Source organism: Loxodonta africana, chromosome 13 (genome assembly GCF_030014295.1).
Source record: "Loxodonta africana isolate mLoxAfr1 chromosome 13, mLoxAfr1.hap2, whole genome shotgun sequence".
Classification (NCBI taxonomy): Eukaryota; Metazoa; Chordata; class Mammalia; order Proboscidea; family Elephantidae; genus Loxodonta; species Loxodonta africana.
The window spans coordinates 33,538,679-33,558,609 of NC_087354.1; the positions used below are offsets into that span (position 1 = coordinate 33,538,679).

General features: G+C 41.5%; 1 protein-coding gene across 4 annotated transcripts in view; it reads left to right on the forward strand.

Moving 5' to 3' along the window:
* ADAMTSL3 (ADAMTS like 3) overlaps positions 1-19,931 on the forward strand; it is a 416,580-nt gene that overhangs the window by 372,242 nt on the left and 24,407 nt on the right. For 3 of the 4 annotated variants that reach the window (XM_064267196.1, XM_010593790.3, XM_064267195.1), the window contains exons 24-25: positions 15,290-15,472; positions 17,936-18,052. In XM_064267196.1, the coding sequence (XP_064123266.1) occupies positions 15,290-15,472; positions 17,936-18,052 (300 nt within the window). The remainder of the gene's footprint in view (positions 1-15,289; positions 15,473-17,935; positions 18,053-19,931) is intronic. The other variant, XM_064267194.1, reaches the window with a different exon arrangement.

A 19,931-nucleotide genomic window follows, 5' to 3' on the forward strand; every position in this document is an offset into this window, starting at 1 on the left:
CAGGCCTTTCTTCCAAGGCACCTCTGGGTGGACTTAATCGACAAACCTTTTGATTAGCAACCAAGTGTGCTAACCATTTGCATCGCCCAGGATTCCTTAACCCAAACCAAAACCACTGCCATAGAGTCGATAATGCTAGATAGTCCATTACAAACCTGCAGTGTTACCAGGAGGCAGGGGCTGTTACCTGTCTCTCTGCTGTCCAACCTCAGGTCTTCCCTCAGCCATCTGCTGAAGCCCAGGTTTTTAAAGAAACAAGTTCCTTCCATTTCACGAGTCTCTGAGTGATGGTTCCTGCCCAGCCCTGTGTTCTCCTGGCTCCTCAGAAAGCTGTCAGAGAAGGGGCCAGATGACTAGTCCTGTGTTTACTAGACTTGTAGGAGATTTGCTGTTCAACCCATTGGGAGACTTCTCTTTAAAAGCAGCAAAAAAACATAGAAAGGAATGAAATACTGATACATGCCACAATGTGGATGAACCTTGAAAACATTATGCCAAGTGAAAGAAGTCAGTCACAAAAAGGCCACATCTTGTATGGTTCCATTTATGTGAAATATCCAGACTAGGTAAATCCATAGAAATGGAAAGCAGAAGTTTGGTGGTTGCTAGAGCAGGGTGAGGAGGGGTAGGGAAGTGACTGCTCGAGGAATATGGAATCTTCTTTTGGAGTGATGAAAATGTTTTGGAACTAGATAGACTTGGTGGTTACACAATATTAGGAATATACTAAGTGCCACTGGATTATAGTTTAAAATGGTTAATTTTATGTTCTGAAAATTTGAGCTTACAAAAAGGCAGTAAAATCCAAGGGTTGCAAACACCTCACATCAATTGCATTGATTTATATCTTAGGAAAGACTCTCACTTGCTTTCCAGCCCCCAGGAGTCTCTTCTTTTAGTCCTGTGTGCGGTGAGACTCCCAGGTAGTGGTAGAGAACGCAGGGAAGCTGTGGAGGATGGAAGAGCATCTACTGTGTAAAGCACGTGGAACCATACACAGAAAGCCCTTGACTGACACATTAGTTTACTCCCATTCCTCTGCCCTACCTGTGTCTTTCAAAGAAGGAAGGGGGCCCAAAGAACCTACCCGCATGCGGGAGAGGACTGAGGGAGGGAAAATTTTGTTGGAATTCATCTTCCAGAAATAGAATAGTCCAAAGACTTCTTAGTACATTCTAAAAAAAGCATTCAGGATATACGGATAGAAGAAAAACACTCATTGTGGGAATATCACCATCGGTCCTATGTAGAATTCTAACAACTTTAGTAACATCCCAAGCCATGGTCTTTTCAATCACCTGATGAGCACACAAAATTTGGACAAAGAAAAAGGAAGACAGAAGAGGAATTGATACATTCGAACTGTGATGTTGACAAAGAATATTGAATACACTGTGGACTGCCAAAAGAACAAATAAATCGGTCTTAGAAGAAATACAACCAGAATGTTCCTTAGAAGCAAGAATGATGAGAATTTGGCTTGCTTACTTTGGACACGTCATCAGGAAAGCCCAATCGCTAGAAAAGGACATCATGGTTGGTAGAGAATCAGCAAAAACTAGGGAAACTTTCATGAGATTGATTGACACAGTGGCCACAACAACGTACTCAAACATACCAACAATCATGAAGATGGCACAGGACAGGGCAACATTTTGTTCAGTTATACATAAAGTTGCCATGATTGGAGCCAACTTGGCAGCAGCTAAAAACAAGTAGTATTCCAACTTGTGTGTACCCCTGACTTTTTTCTTTTCATTCATGCATTCCCCTAGCAATTTATTTGGTAATTCAACACACATATGTTCATTTTCATGACTGATACATAATATACTAAGATCATTTTATTATGGATAATGTCAGTTTGGGCCTGGGTCCCACACCACCCCATTCCCATTCAGAGATTCTGATTTAATTGATCTGGAGTATGGCCTAAGAATTGGGTTTGTTAAAGCTCCCCAGATAATTTTAATATGAAGCCAAGATTTAGAACCACTGCTTTAGCCAGTACATGGGCCCAAAGAAACCCCTGGAAATTATCCCAAGTGTTATCTCAAAATGAAGACTTTTCTTCAAGAATCAGTGGGTAACCAAAGTAAACCAGGTCCATACCCTGGGCTCATTGTGGAGGTGGAATCAGTCATGTCAACAAGTGATAACTCAGTGTTCTAAGTTCCACAGAAGAGGAATCTGCTAACAATGTCTGAAGGGTCAAGGAGGTGTTTGAGATGCATCTTTAAGAATAAGTAGAAATGTTACAGATGGAAAAAGAGAATAGCAAATAATCCCAAGTGGAGAGAACAACACATAGAAAATCTTAAGAGTTATACACAGTGTGGTATGTTTGGACAACAGTGAGGTTCATGGGGCCAGGGGATAAGCTGTTGTTGGAAGTAGTCTCCATACATTGAAATGGCCTTTGTGCTTTTTTTCTCCAAGAATAGCAAAGGCTATGGAGCTAGGAAAACTGAATCTAACCCCCAACCATTCCTGAGGAGAAAGGAATCCCAAGGAATAGAGTAAGCAGGGCAGCTTAGAACCAAAGAGGGGTCAATGCCTTGAGGAAGAGCAAAGGGAGCCCTGAGGAGTCAGCCCAGCCTTGATGTGACCCAAGAGCTCCACTTACAGCAGCCCATAGGGAGTTCTCCAGGGTTTGGTGGTGACTGCAGTGGAATCTACCAGAAGATTGTGGTTCCTACCCTCCATATAAGCTGTGTTTTTAACTATAGCTTTTAAGAAAAGCCTAATAGCTATTTGTTCACCCACACCTGTCCTGGTCATCTAGTGCTGCTATAACAGATATATCACGAGTGGATGGCTTTAACAAAGAGAAGTGTATTCTTTCACAGTCCAGTAGGCTAGAAGTCCGAATTCAGGACGCTGACTCCAGGGGAAGGCTTTCTCTCTCTGTTGGCTCTGGAGGAAGGCTCTTGTCATCAGTCTTCCCTTGGTCTGGAAGCATCTCAGTGCAGGAACCTCAGGTCCAAAGAATGTGCTCTGCTCCCGGCACTGCTTTCTTGGTTGTATGAGGTCCCATGTCTCTCTCCTTACTTTTTTCTTTTATATTTCACAAGAGATTGGCTTAAGAATGATCTAATCTTGTAGATCTCATCAATATAAATGCCACTAATCCATCCCATTACATCATAGTGATAGGATTTACAACACATAGGGAAATCACATCAGATGACAAAATTGTAGACAATCATACAATACTGGGAATCATGACCTAGCCAAGTTGACAGATATTTTAGGGGGACACAATTCGATCTATGACAATGCCCAATGTTAGAATAATAGATTACCAAAATTGTTGTTTATCAAGAAGGTCCTCAAGAATGTCCAAAGTTCTCCCATTCTGAGCTATTGTTTAGGAGTTCTCCCTGGCCTCTGCACTATAATCAGTGGTTTACACTACTTTTATAGCTCCAGCTTGTATCATTGTGCTTAATTGCATCAGCTCTTGACCTTGAGTCTTATTCTTCAAGGAACCACTGGAGATTTCTGGTTTTGAGATAATGTGTGGAGTAACTTGCATGGGTCCTTTCTAGCCTGTAAATGAAACCCTGGAGAACAGTGTCCTGTCGTGAACTGTGCAGCACTCATGAGCTGCAACGGGAGGAGTTAAAGAGAACTGCCCAGTAGCAAGCAAAGCAGAAGTCCCAGGGTACCTGGAAGTCTGAGATGACTGACCACACCAGGAAGGGGACTTGCTGACACCCTTCCTCCATACTAGAAGGAACACATTTTAAAAGCCGTTGGGGAAAGACTTGATTATGGACTTGGGGGATGGATGCTAAGACCCAGGTTATTTCTAAGTCCTCAGATCAAATTGTTGAGGACCTGATTATGCCAATCTGTTAACACCATATTACTGGAAAAGAGAAAGTACTTCAGCAGCTGTTCAGAATAATTCTGTCCATGGTAAAAAAAGCAATAGTCTTGTACCTTGGAGACAGTTCTGGACATGGCAGTATTTTATTTTATTTCTGCTTTTGCTGGGAAGGGGGAGGGCGGGGAATATTCAGCTTCTTACGCCACCATCTTGCATCTCTACCTAGACATGGCATTATTAATGGATAGTCCCCTTGAACCCAGAAGGTGTAGGTAATGTATTGCTAAAAAGAATAAAAGGGTACACAGCTCACTCAAAAGGGGGAAACCCCTTATATCTACTACACTGAGCACATTAGTCCTGCAGTTGAGAAGAATAAATTCTTTGTGCTAGCAGCTTTGAGAGATTTTCTCTGACACTGAAACTGGGAAGTCTTGTTTATTTATTTCATTTATTAGCGATGACTCCCTTTGCAGTTTGCCTGCACTGTGTTCAGTTTGCCTCTTATCTTACAAATGGGCAACATCATTTCTTCATATTCCCTGGAGGTAACCAATGCTAGCTTAAACCTTAAGATGCTGTAGATGAAAAAAAAAATGCAGAATATTTTGTGGGTAGCTGGAGGAAACAAACAAATGAACATGTAGGTATGATGTATCTTATATATTTATACAAAGATCCAGCATTTTCGAGCCATCTGAGTAGGCCAAGGATTTTACAGCGTGGAAATATTTACAGCGTAGGTCTTTCAAGGATGAAGGAAGTTCTTATCCAGTGATATCTTAAAGACACCCCTGAGGAACAGACTTTTTGCAACACAAGTTTCACAGTCCCTCCAGATCTGAAATTTTTTCCACAACATTTGCCTTCCAAAAACAATTTCAGCACTGTGGAAACAGAACATTGAATTTTTCAGAGCTGAAAGTCTTGGGGGAAATGGCCTGTCTTTGAGGTTAGATAAATAAGTTTAAACTATTTCTGACATTTTATGGCTGTTTCAACAGAGCAAACATTTGTAGCTTTGAAAGGCCATAAAGAGCAGTGGTATGAAGAACCCTGTCTGAATTTCTTCTGGCCTGTTCTGTTTTTTGAAAATGTTCACATGCGCAATGGTGCTTCTAGTTGCTTCTAGAATCTCAGGGTCAGCTTCTTTCCTTAGCATTGGAGACTTTTGTTTCTCCTTCTACACCTAAAAACATGCCCAAGTTTTGTTTTGTTTTCTGGAATTCTTTGTGTCTACAGAATATCACTATCTGTGTAGCCTCAGTGTCATACCCAGGCTTCCAGAGGTTTAGATTTGAGTGTAATTGTCCCTGACCCCTGTCAGTTCAGAGTCAGCAAATCACAAAGTCTCCACCGTGACTTCTGACAGTTCTCAGGGGCTCATACTGGCCTGGTCCCTCTGCCTCTGGCTCCTGCCTCAGGCTGTATGGTCTCCCTTTTGCCCCACGTAAACCAGGATGTAGAATTCAGCTACTTGACTGGCTTCTACCCCTAGCAAGACATCCATTAATATCAAGCATTTGGTGAATTTACTAAGCAATGGGGGATATTCGGGGGCCATGGCAAAGGTGTCCCATCACCTAGCTCTCTCTGCTTCCTGTCCTCCCTCACCCTCACCTTCTTCTCCTCACCCTCTACTCTCCTGGATCAACAGAGAAACTCCAAATTCTTCTCCCTCTGCTATGCAACCTCGCCTACAAATGCACACGTCTAAACCTACCAATCCCGGGTGATGCAAACGGTTAACGTGCTCAGCCGCTAACCCAAAGGTTGGCAGTCAAGTGCACCAAGAAGTGCCTTGGAGGAAAGCCTTGGCAATCTACTTCCAAAAAGTCAGCCATTGAAAACTCTATGGAGCACAGTTCTACTGTAACACACGCGGGGTCACTTTGAATCGGAATCGACCTGAGGGCAACTGTAAACGGACAAAGATGTTCTGGAGGAAAAGGCTCCACCATCTTTAGAAGATGTCTGGAGTTACACAGAGCAAAACAGCTTCTCTGACCATTGTTTTATTCTATTCAATTGACTTCAACAAGTCTTCGCTGTGTGTGAGGCCCTGTACTGCAGCTCCAGAGGTGAATGTGCCACGTCTCAGCCCAGAGGAGCATATGAGTTTGTTTTTGCCTCAGGCTTTGTGCTAACTCAGAGGCCCTTAGAGTGTGTTCTTTTTAGATTGCCAGAGATACAGACGGACTCTCGGGAGTCCGCCTTACTCTTTCTGGAAGCCCGAAGGTGGGAGAAGTTGACGTTTAGCGTTCCAGCAAAGCTGATGGTTGCAGCACCTAGAACAGTGCTGGTACACAGTGGCACTTAAAAATTATTCACTGAATAGATGAATTCTTGATTACTTTAAAGTGTAGAAGGTTGTGGAGGGTCTGGGAAGGACTTATATTGTCCCTTACATCTAATGGGCAGCCACCACCCATCTGTTAGTGGAAGCTTGCGTGTGGCTATAATGCTGAACAGGTTTCAGCAGGAGCTTGCAGACTAAGATGGACTGGGAAGAAATACCAGGCAATCTACTTCTGAAAGTCAGCCTGTGAAAACCCTATGGATCACAATGGTCCACTCCACAACCGGAATAGAACAGGACTGAGAAGCATTCTGCTCATTGTGCATGAGTCACCTTGAGTTAGAGGCCAACTTGACATTAGTTAACAACAACAACTAGCACCTAATGATGTAAACAGAGGCACGAGGGAATTAAAGAAACTAGGAAGCAAAAGGGAATCTGCATAGCCAGTTGCTAAAATGGGCTCATAAAAAAAATCCCTTTGGGGAGTCCTCTTTTGATGCTGCTGAGCAGTAGTTTCTGCAGAGACGAGGACCAGCTTCCAGAGTGCAGCATCCATACCGCTATCCTTGCCAGTCCAGCTCTGTGTTTTAGAACTTCTGAAGTGGGGCTTGTCTGCTGGGGCACCCTAACAGGGGAGCTCATCGCCCTTGTGGAATGGCTCAGACTTCCAGTTAGCTGAGCTGAGGAGGGATTTGGAGGTATGTTCCTGAGCCAGGAGAAGCCAGTTAGAGCAGGGCAGCACGGCAGGAATGGAGACCCTGCTGCACCTGAGTTAAAATATGCATCCCTCTCCTCAGGGTCTCATTTTGATGCATCACAATATATCAGCCCGCCAAGGGTACAAATGTAGCAAAATACATTTCACAAGGCCTTCAGGACTGGTGAGCCCCCACGACCAGCAACAGTGCCAAAGGCAAATCCTCCCTAGAGCCACAAACACTTTCAACTCAACAAACTCTTATGAAACGCCTCCTATATGCCAAGCACAGACAACAAGGAACTCCCAGAAAGACACAGTGCAAGACTGACCATGTCATAATGTCATAAGTGTGATAGTGTCAGTATAAATAAAGCATGACAGAAACCAGGAGGAGTATATGACTAACTCAGAGGTATGAAAGGGCTTCCCAGGAAATGTGAACAAGGCCATTAAGAGGGGAGTGTGCTATACTGAGAAGGTAAGAACATTCCAGACAGTAGAGAGTATAAGCAAAGACAGAGAAGCAGCAGAGGCAGAACAGTAAATTGACTGTTGGGAAAGAGTGTGAGGGCTATGGCAGAAGGATCAAGAAGTGAGGCCAGGAAACAGAGAGGGAAATGGTCTGCAGGTTTAATTGCCTCCAAAAACTACCACCTCCATTACCATGAAACCAGAAGAAATGGATGGTGCCCAGCTACCATTGCTGAATGTTTTGATCAAGGACCCAACAGAGGGATCTTAATCAAGAGGAGGAAAAGTGTGGAACAGAACTGCAAACCCATATGGAAACCAGACTTATTGGATACATTGAGACTGGGAGAACCCCGAATCTAATGCCCCGAAATAACTTTTAAACTCTGAACTGAAACTATCCCATGAGGACATAGTTAAACTAAACAACAGTCTAGCCCAATTAATAAAGAATGTTAGCCTGTGCATAGCACACTTATAAAGAATTATCCGACAGCAGTTAATCTAAAGCACAGATGAACCCTTTAAGGCACAGATAGCCTAAATTAATGGTAATGAAACAATATGGGTAGAGATAGAACGGTGGTACAATGTGAAGTATGTAAACAATGTTATTGAACTGTTCGTGTAGAAATTGTGAATGGATGCATGTTTGGTTGTATATATTGTCGCCAAAAATAAATAAAATGTTATTGAAAAAAGTAAAAAAGGATAGCCTGGTAAAAGGTTGTTTCAGTAATTAAGGCAAGAACTATGGCTCTAAGCTACAGCTGTCATTGAGTCAGCTGTGACTCATGGTCACCCCATGTACAACAGAACAAAATATTGCCCTATCTCATGCCGTCTTCATGATCATTGGTATGTTTGAGTCCATTGTTGTGGCTATTTGTATTCTGAGTGCCTTCCAACCTAGGGGATTCGTCTCCCAGCACTATATTAGACAATGTTCTGTTGTGATCCATAGGATTTTCACTGGCTAATTTTCAGAAGTGGTGTCAAACTGAGACAGGTGGTGGTAAGCTACAACGGTGTCCATAAAAATGGCAGAGACCAAGCTAAGAGATTTCTAAGTTAGAAATGATTTTTTAATAACTTCCTAGCAAATTAGACAAGAAGGATGAAAAGAAGGGGAGAGCCAGAAATGGCTCCGAGGCTCCCAGCTGGGGCACTTGCATAGCTGGGGAGGTGCGCTGATGATGTGGAACAAGCATACGGAGTTAAGAGGAAAGAGAGATGGAGGGCAGTTTGGGACTTCCTGAGTTTGCAGTACTGTAGGACATGGTGATGAGAGATGTCCAGGAGATGCTTTAGTATTGAACTCGAGGAAGAGGGTAAGATCAGACAGGCAGATGTGGGTATTTTCCACATAGGAATTATCATTGTTTTTCTCAAATAGATGGAGTCACCCCAGGACAATGTGTGGAGTGAGAAGGAAACACTTGGCCCATACTTTGGTGTGGTCCCACCCTCTTCGTTTCAAACTTCCTATTTCTGACATTTTCCTTTGGAGCACAGTTAGGTCAGTTTTTTCTGAGAAGCTCGTGCTGGTGTGACCATTTGGCCATTTGGGTTGTTTTCATACCTGTTTTTTTCCAGACTTCCATGGTTACAAGGGACAGAGGGCCATCTCAAACTGGCTGAAGAAGAATGGAGAAATTATTGGCTCATGAAACTGAAAAGTCCTAGGGTGCAGCTAACATTGGACACATCTGGATGCAGGAACTTAATGATTTTCTCAAGAGTCTGCCTCTCTCTGGTTTTTAGCTCTGTTTTTTTCTGTATTTTGAGGTAGTGGGGAGGAAACAGCTCATGCAGGGCCTTGCAAACCATCAGAAGCCCTTTGTTTTTTATATAACCCTTTCATGACTGTTGGGATATACAGTTGCCCACCTACTTTTTCTGCCTCTCGGGTTCATTGGGAAGCTGCTTTCCCTGACAGTGCATGCTCCTGCAAGGCAGGAGCCTTTATGATTTTTCAAAAGCAAAAAAACAAGAGAGTGCTACAAAAACAGGGAGTTGTATGAGGCGTGTGCATTTTGGGCATTAGAAAGAGAAATTTTGAAAATTTTCCCTTGGGAGACCTTATGTTTCTCTGGACACTAGGGGGTGTCCAGGATAGAATTAATGAGACAACATATGTCCCTTGGGACTTGGAAGATAGGATTGTTAAAAAAAAAAATTTTTTTTTTTTTTGGAGGGGTCAAAAAACAAAACCCATATTACCAACCAAAAATTCAGCAACACTCAGTGATTCAGCGTGCTTCCACTAATGAAAACACGTGGCCTCCACAAAGCAGAAAATAATTGAGTCTTCAAAGGGTCATTTGGAGTGAGAAGGAAGCTTGTGGAGGATTGAGTGGAGGAATGACATAATCTGACTTACAGTACAGAAGAAACACTCTAGCTACTATTTTGACAATATTGTTGTTCTTAGGTGCCATCAACTCAATTCTGACTCCTAATGACTCCATGTGACAGAGTAGAACTGCCCCATAGGGTTTCTAAGCTGAATCTTTATGGGGAGAGGTCACTGGGTCTTTTCTTCTGCAGAGCTGCTGGGTGGGTTCAAACTAACCCCACTAGGGGTCCTCATTTTGAAAATAGAAATAAAAATAGATTGTAGAAAATCGAAGAGTGAAAGAAGGAGGGATAGGGTGGAAACAGAGAAGTGAGTTAGGGAGACTTTGCAATAAACCGGTTGAGTGAAACCATCTTTAAATATCCTGCCCTTGACTCCACATCCCTCCCCAGCCACTGCCTCATTCCTCAATTTCCATTTATAGCAAAACACCTTTAAAATCTCCAGTTTCTTAGTCCATACTCCTGCCTCCAATTTCTTCTTCCTTAATTCTCTCTTGAATACACTGCAGCCAAGCTGTGACCACATCACTCCACCTTCAAAACTGACATTAAGGTTACCAACAGGTCCACCATCTAAGTCTGTGCATTGCCACATTCAATGGTCAATTCTCAGACTTTACTTGGTCATTAGACAATGATAACGTTTGACAATTATTTCTTCTCTCCTTGAAATACTTTCTTCTTGGCTTCTGAGAAACAAGTCTCTCGGTTCTCGTCCTACAATATCACCTTCTTTTCAGCCTCCTTTGCTGGTCGTGCCTCTTGTTCCTGATCTCTAAGTTGAAGTACCCCTGGGCTCAGTCCCCAGATATTTTCTCTTCTCTACTTATACTCATCCACTCTGAGTGATCCATTCTCATCATTGAGCTCATCCATTCTGAAGATTCCACGTGTCATCTGTATACTAATAACTCACATCCCTGTAGCCACAATGCTCTTTTATGTTCCTCCAAAGTAGGGGGAATGTGTCTTGGACACCTTACGAGAATGTTTTTAAATGCGAAGCTAAAATGCATCCTATTACACAGGAAACCACTTGTAATCAAAATAAGGATATATAATTAACAAACCAAATGTGCCATCTAGTGATATATGTACTTCTTTACTAGTACATTGAACAGTAACCTCTAGCTTTGGGTCCAATAATTACCATAATTTTGAAGTAGATATGGCATGAAGGATACTTTGAGATATCTGTAAAAATTGTTACCTGCTATGTTGGTTTTTTTTTTTTTTTTTATGAAAATATCTGTGGTTTCTACTGGTGACAGTCAAGTTACTGATGATACCACCTTGGTTTCTTGATTACAGCATCATTGATGGAAATGCTACACATCAGAGTTAGTGGAAAGGTCACGGACCCCCTGATTTCCATCTCTGAGCTCACACCAGGTTCATGGTCCCCAGGGCCATGCTTCAGAGCTGAGCCGGATGGGGTTTCCTCTGCCTAAAGGTCTATTCCCTGAGATATCGCCTGGCTTGTTTAATCTGACTGAAGGCCTTTAGTAAATGCCATTTCAGTTTAGAAATGACAACACTATTGTTTACGTGTTCTTTACCTTGGAGAACTAACGCATAAGCTAACACACCTGAAATGCTTTAGGGTCTCTCACTTGCAGTGAGACTATAAAAGCAACTAATTGTGAAAGTGTAATTCTCAATTAATAAAGATCCCTGAATTGTAAAGTTTTCAACCTAATAATTTACTTTCAAAAACATTCAGTCTTTAGGTGAAGTTTAGTAGAGATCTTAAGGAAATCTCCCTTAAGTAATAAATAACAATTTAAATTCTCTTTCAGTTGTTTATATGCTGTAGAGGCTAGTGTAGTAATTAAAGGGACTTCTGAAACTATTTGCACTTTCTCCTCAAAATATTTAAGGAGGATATTTTATTTTGAACTACTGCAGCGTTTTGCTAAATAAACATAGATTAAGAATATAAAGTAAAAGAATCTATATTCTTTTCAAGAAGTAATAGTGTCTGAATTTATGAGTTTTTCTTTTCTTTTTTTTACCATACTGTCAGCATTTTATTATCTTTGCTATTTGGAAGAGAACCTTGGCTAGAATAGCCAAAAAGTCACACTGATTTATCTTTGGGATATAGTATGATTTTCTTCTAGTAGATTCATTTCCTAGTTCATTCATGCCTTCAGAAGTATTCATCTAGTGTCTGCTCCTTGCCAGGTACTATAGGCTCCCAGTCTACTGGGGATTCCCAAGATAAATGCAGTAATAATGCTAGAAAAGAGTGTTGGTCCTAGAAGGCACATAATATATCTGGGTTGAATAAATGTATAAAAGGTTGGATAAGTGGATGAAAGGATGTATCTCACACATATCTCAGAGCTGAAAGGGATCTCAGGGGATAATTTAACACAGCCCCTTGCCTTCACTCTTTCCATTTCTGAGCAATATGGTCAGAGGCCTTCAGGAAACCACAAATTCACTCCTGTGGTCTTTAGGTTGAAAATAAAGATGCCTGATTTGCCCTTTCAACTGAGCTCTTAACCACTGCTCTACCAGGGCTCCACTTTCTAATGTTACCATCTGAAAAATAATAATAAAGTATGTGAAAAAGATACCAAGTATCAACACCCCTGGAAGTGAGAATGTTGGCCTAGACCTGCCGTAGGCCAGGAGGAATTTCTCCTTATCAGAGGTCTGAGTCAGAACTCTGAGGTTTTGCAGCAAAAAAACAACAACAACACTGAACTAGCACTCAAGAGGTACATGAAAAACAGCCACTGTATTAAAAAAAAAAACTTCTTTTTTGATAGTATCTACATTGTGTCACCAATAAAATCTAGAAAGATGAGATGAAAAGAAAGAGAGAGAGAACTGGACGAGAGAGAGGCAGAAATAACAGTGGTGTTGTTAGGTGCCATTGAGTAGATTTCGACTCATAGCAACCCCATGTGACAGAGTAGAGGGTTTTCTTGACTATAATCTTCATGGAAGCAGTTCAGCAGTTCTTTCCCCAGAGCTAGAAAAAATAAGAATATTCAACCACAGAAATAAAATCATTACAAGCAGAAAACAAAGTATTCGGTAAGTAAAATGAAATGAGTGACATGAGGACAAGCTGGAGAATTTCTTCCAAAATGCGGAGGAAAATGACAGAGAACCAAAACCAATGGCGGGAGATGGGCGGGAAGACTAACAATCAGCCAACTGGTCTTCCTGGACAAGAGAGCAGGGCAGAGGGAGCAGACACAGACTTAAAGATTAAAAAGAAAAAAATAGAAGCATTACTGAGTGGAAAAAAAAAAAAAAAGACATAGTTTGCAGGTTGAAAGCCCCAAAGTTTTCCAGGCAAAATTAATGGGAAAATAATACTATTTCCTGATGATCCACCAGCAAAATTTTTGAAAGTTTCAGCTCACAGCAAGGCTTGTAAAGGAATCCAGAAAGGGAAAAAGTAAATCAACAACAACTGTTGATTACTTAAAATAAAAATAGAGGCTTGTCTCAGACTTCTTCAAAGCATTCAATTCCGCACAGGCAGCATGAACAAGGTGTTGCAAATGAAAAGAAGTTATAACATTCCTGTTCTGTGAACCCCTAATCTGTTGTTTCTTGCTAAGGAGAAGAGAAAAAGTTTTTAGACATTCAAGGATTCATGATTTGCCCTACCCACTGATCTATCTTTGTGGGAAAAATATTCCACTGTCAACAAAGAAATGAATGGTAATTTGGACCTCAGTCATGGATATCTTGCAATATAAAAGGAATAATAACGAAACATCGAAACAATCTAAATGCAGAATTTAGCCTAAGATTTTTTTAATAGCTGAAAATATTGCAAAGCTCAAAATGATTTCTAAAATATTATACTTAAGGATGAAATAACATTTCCATTAAGGATGGAAATATACCCTCATCACTGTTATTATTCAACATTGTTCTAGGGACCCTAGTTAATACAATAAACAAGAAAAAGAAATCAGAGGTATAAATATTGAAAAGAAAGAGAGAAAATTGTCATTGTGTGCAGATTGTTTACTGTAAAATAAAAAACAAGAAAATCAATTGAAAAAAACTGTTCAAAATAATAAAGTTCAGTAAGACGACTGGATACAAGATAAATAGGAAAGTATTTATTATAGCTTTCCTAAGTGCCAGCAGTAAACAACCACAAAGTATATTTTTAAAGATCATGCTTCCTGTAATAATAAAAAGTGTAAGATACCCCAAACCAAACGCGTTGCTGTTGAGTCAAAGTCCAACTCATAGTGACCCTATAGGGTAGTAGAACTGCCCCATAAGATTTCCAAGGCTGTGATCTTTACAGAAACAAACTGCCACATCTTTCTCCTGCAGAGCATCTGGGGGGTTCAAACCATTGACATTTCCTTTAGCAGCTGAGCGCTTTAACCACTGCACCACCAGGGCTCCTTAAGTATAAGATGCCTAGGAACAAAGTTACCAAATTGCATGAGTGTGAGAATCAAAATGTCACAGTGTATACGGAGCATGAATTTTTCCTACTGTAAAGTGCATTGTGGGATCTTGGGGTGGTGCAAATGGTTTATGTGCTCAGCTGCTAACTGAAAGATTGGAAGTTCAAGTCCACCCCGAGGTACCTTGTAAGAAAGGCCTGGTGATGTACTTCTGAAAAATCAACCATTGAAAATTTTATGAAGCATACGGAGCATAGTTCTGCTCTGACATACATGGGGTCACCATGAGTCAGAGTCAACTCGACGGCCACTGCTTCTGGTTAAGGTGCATTGCACATGTCGTGATAATAGTGATGACACCCGTTTTTGTCAGAAAGCCATGCCATGTCCTCCGCATTCTCTCTAGCCAAAGCTTCACAGGAGGAGAGAGTGTCCTCAGAACTAGTTACATAGCACTACCGCAGCCATCATCTGAGACCGCGCCACCCTTAAGAACCAAATGCGATACCTCTGATTTTCTAATTCACAGCCCAGTGAACCGCTAAGACCTCTCAAGATTTGGGGGATGAAATGGGGTTCCTCACACTCCCTTCTGTGTCCAGCCTCCTGCAGTATTGCTTACCACCCCTGTGCCTCACCACGATGGCCCAGACTTGAACCTCAATACTTCTTTTTGTTCCCTGTAATTATTTTCTCTTACAAAAGCATTAATGAGCAAAATATATTTCCCTGGAGATGTCATATTCTTCCCAAAGAAAGAATATTTCATTGCATATGCACAGTGAACAACTTAAAGTTCCATATTACGTTTTTTTGTTTTCCAAGGCTTCTTTGTGACAACCTGCCGCTGGGAATTTCTCTTTCTCTGTCCACACTCAGTACCTAGCCTCACCAGCTTTTCCAACCATTCTCCCGCCAAACTTCAAATTTCTTTCCCAATCCCAGGGTAGAACGATCCTACTCTCTTTGGCACCTATTCCTTAACTTAGAAATCTAAACCAGTCAGGTGCTCAGGAGCTCAAAGTCCTTTGCATTAACAGGATCTCCCATCTGCCACAGAGGAGTTGTAGAGATAGAAGTAACCATTTGTTCCGATTATCTGTGGTTAAGTACGTTTGCTGACTTGTGGTCAAAACGCTAAATAGTTATTTGTCACTTGGTTCTGTGGCCTTATTCTTAAAGGAATTGCCTTTGTCATATTTGTTTTTGCTCTCAAGGTGTCCCTGAGCCCAATGTAACTTGGTTGAAGAGAGGAGGATCTCTGAGTGACAATATTTCCTTGCTTTTCAATGGATCCCTGTTGTTGCAGAACATTTCCCTTGAAAATGAAGGAACCTATGTGTGCACAGCCACCAATGCTCTTGGAAAGGCCATGGCAACATCTGTACTTCACTTGCTGGGTAAGTGTCAAATTCTTCTTGTTCTTCAAGCGTCCTATAATATGTACAAAGTAGGGCACAGTTTTTTGTTTGTTTTTATTCTGGAATCAAGGAATAAAGATGATGGGTGTTGACTGGTTTTAGATATTGCTACTGCTGCACACTTGCAAATGAGCACTAAATATCAGTACTCTGTCTGAAAATAGTTGTGCTCTTAGAAGCTTGTCACTTTCTTGATGCCACTCTTCTGTAAAGAACCTACACTGGCATATAAACTTTTCTGCCCAGATTCCAAGATCCTTTATTTTCTGCCTCTACATTTGCTTAACTCCTGACCCCCATTCTGAGCTAGCACAGAACTGTGTTCCAGTGAAGATGGTTTCCTGCCCTGTGGTCTAACACACACAACACACACACACACAAAATCTCTCTGCGCACACACACACACCCACAATCTCTCTGTCTCACACACACACATACACTCACACACAAACCATACTCCTTCCCTCTTTGAGGCTTCCAGGTATACTGCTTTCCCAGGAAAAAGTGTTCTTCCCTGCCTTTCTCACCATTGTCCCCATCCCTCCCATTCTATAGAACTAACTCAACTCCCATGCACTTTGTGAATCCCTCTCTGATTCTGTCTGACCTCTCCTTCCTCTGGGCTCATCATTTGGTACCTGACTAAGTCCTGACACACACTGATCCCCAATTGTTTCTTCATTTATGTCTGTCTCCTCAGTTAAATTGTGGCTCCCTCAAAGGTAGGAACTGTGTCTCATGTTTCTTTTGCAGGTCTGGGGATTAATACAGTGCAAGGCATACAGCAGGTGCTCAATAAATATCTATTGATTCTAAAAACACATTGCATTTAGGTCATTATTGTAATTTGGAAAAGGTCATTAGTATGTGCCCCCTAAAATAGCACAGGTTAATCAGCTGGTTTATCCGCTAGGGATGACACCTAGAACTCATCAAGCTCTGATCACCAAAATAGACTTTAAGTTGCTGGGGTTTTAGGACTCAATAAGTAACAGTCCTTTTTCCTACCAGAGGTTGGAACCAATGGAGAGTTAATCACAGAAGTCAGTTAGATGGAGATCAGGGAGGATTTATTATTTCCCTCTGTGTCCTCAGTACCTGACAGGTATGTTAAAGAAGCATTTCATGAATGAATAAAATCAAGTCATTGGCAGAGCTAGCATGAGATTATAGAATACACTGCTGAACCAAAAGGAGAGGATGTGAGAGAGCTTTCTCCATGCTTTCCTTCTTGGCAGCTGGAGGAGCCCAGAGACATAAAGACGTGGGAGGTACCAAGGCAGGGAGCTGAAATAGTTGTCCTGCACAGAATGCTTTGATGTTCATTAACTCTTTTGATCTTTACAATAGCACAGTTTATGGGCAGTAATTTTTAATCCCATTGTATAAATAAGGAAATGCAAAGCTCATAGGGAGCTTGGACCTGTAGTTGTTGTTGGGTGCCGTCAAGTTGATTGTTGACTCATAGTGACCCCATGTGATAGAGTAGAACCCCCATAGGGTTTTCTAGGCTATAATCTTTATGAGAGCAGATCACCAGGTCCTTTTCCCATGGAGCGGCTACATGGGTTTGAACCTCCAACTCTTCAGTTAGTAGCCATTGCTCCACCAGGGCTCCTTGGACTAGAGCCCAAATATGTGGTCTCCTCTCTGAGTGTTCTTCATACGACCTGACATGGGCTCTCAGTAGTGATCCGAAAGGCACAGTGACTCTTTGCAATTTGCTTCTGTCACCTTGTAAGATCTCAGGACAGAAGAGTTTGAACAGGTTGGCTAAGCCAGTCTGTGTCTGACTCTTGAATACCTCCCCACACTCCCTGAGAATTCGCAGCCTTATTTCTGGCTTCTCTCCGTCTCCACTCCTGAATCTTCGTGGCTTTCTTAGTTTTGTCCTGTGCATTCCTTCTTTGAGAAATCCCCTCCAGCCAACCATCTCACGGACTTGGTAATTTCACTGAGGAATCAAGAATGTCTTACATCATGCAATACACAGCATCTCTCTACCGTCTTGTGGCTTATATGATCAAATTTCACAACTTCCCTAAATGCCTGTGATCCTCACCATGTGAGTGAGACCCCTATGAAATATCACTCCTCCTGTTGAAGGGAAGAGCTCTGTCAGACCAATCTGCTTCCTCCATCCCCTCCTTGGGATTCTGATGACTATATTTTTTCCCACCGTATTAGCCAGGCTCTAAACCCTGGAAACATACAGAGACGCCACATGTCAGCACAGTTACTAACTAACTAAACTCCTATGACACTCCTCACTTCCACACCCACACAGACCTCCCAGACCTGTGTGAGCCTGAGCGTTCAGGGATAGAACATTTTATTGGAAAGGCATAATTTCCTAATAGTTGCCTTTGAGAGTACCCAAGCTTGAGCAAGAATTAGATAATTTTTAATTGGTAAGCAAGTGTTATTATTCTTTTTTCTCAGAACAAAGATGGCCAGACAGTAAAATTGTCTTTCCCAAGGGATATAAAAAGCACGTGCTCTTGGCATCCAACACCGGACCCAACATCAGTGACACACCAGGAGAAGCCTCACCTCAAGGTCTGGGATTTAGACTTTTTTAGGGATTGGCCGTTTGTGAGGAATGTGTAAGGAAAAAGATTTAACTAAAAGACCCTCCATGTTTTAACACTTTCCAATAAGTAAAATTATTCCTAGGCATTGGGCCAGCTTTTCTTATACCCCTCAGTGTTCTGTGGTTCAACTTGTTCCTTCCATATTGAAACATTTTTGAGAAAAATTCACTCCTGAGAAAGCCTCGTATCCCAGATACGCATCGTTATTTGTGATAATGCAGATACTGGTTTTCCAATTTCAAAGCTGTTGCCAAGTTGGTAAATATTACAGAAGGATGGTTTGCTTAGAATTCTGGGATTAATTCATCTTTCTCTTTTCACAAAATTTGTCCACACATACCACATTGTTGTACAGGTAGTCCCCGACTTACGATGGGGTTCTGTTCCAATGACTTTGTCATAAGTCAGTTCTGAACATACCTCTTTTTCTTTTTTCAGTTTTCATTATTATTGCCTTTTATTATCAGTATAACGTCGGTACTCCCTGATTGGTTAGGAGAACCTAACCTAAGTATTCCTAGTTTGTAAAATGCTTTAAAAGGAGCAAGGTAACCAAAAAAAAAAACCAAACCTGCTGCCATCGAGTCGATTCCGACTTAGAGTAGGTAGTGTTTAGAAAATCAGAAATGCTAGAATCATTAGAAACCATTGCTGATGATATCAGTTCCCTGTAGCTCCAAATGAGTAAGTCACAGAAGGACACACACACACAGAAGCTACCGTTAAACCTTGTACTAGATTCTATCTACCGTGTTGTTTTTAGTTGCTGTCAAGTTGGTTATGACTCATGGGGACCCCATGTGTGCAAAGGAGAACTGCTCCATAGAGTTTTCAAAGCTGTGACCTTTCAGAAGCAGATCAACAGGCCTGTCTTCTGAGAAGCCACTGGGTAGGTTTGAACCACCAACCTTACAGCTAGTAGTCAAGACCTTAACTGTTCGTATCACTGAGGGACTCCTCTCTCTACTGTACAGGAACAATATTCTGCATTATTTCCACCTTTTAAATCCTGAGCCGATATTCTCATTGGCATTAATCCTCTCATTGGCAGAATATATTCCAGAACTCTGCAGGTAGGGATTCTAGGAAAAGTAGTTCCTAGGCTTTCAGCTCTTGAGACACATGGGAAAGTATAGAAGGATTGAGTCAAAAATCCAGCACATGTTACTTATGATCTAAGGGAACTTACATAGTATAATTCTTCTCCTCTTTCAGACATAATACTACCATGGTTATATCCACTATTACTTATTCATTCAGTATGTAACAAATATTTGTCCAGTACCTATTCTCTTCAAAGCTGGTGATACAGAGATGACCTAGACCTTGAGAAGCTCACAGTCCAAAGAGGGAGACAGTCATGTAAACAGATATTTTGATGTGGCGTGACAAGTGCCATAATAGAAGGATGGCCAAAGTACAATGGTAGCACTGAGGAGGGGCCCCACCTCTCTCTGGGGAAGTCAGATAAGTTTTCACTTAGGTCATGATGTTCATTCTGGGAAGAGAAAGAAGGACATCACAGGCAGAGAAAGCAGGATATACAAAGGCAGAGAGAAGTCCCCTGTGGCATGGAACACGAAGATCAGAAGAACTACCTCAAATCAATCAATTAAAAAAAAAAAAAGGATATTCATGAAGCTGAAGCTGCTGGTGCAGGTGAGGCCTTTGGCATGTTTATAGATTTGGTTTATTGGGACTACTTAGATTCTTCTACCACCTCTCTCTCTCACACACACACACTACACACACACATACACAGCACACACACATACACACTACACACACACATACACACTACATGGCTCCTTACCTAAGTATTTCAAAAGACTCATTTACTGATT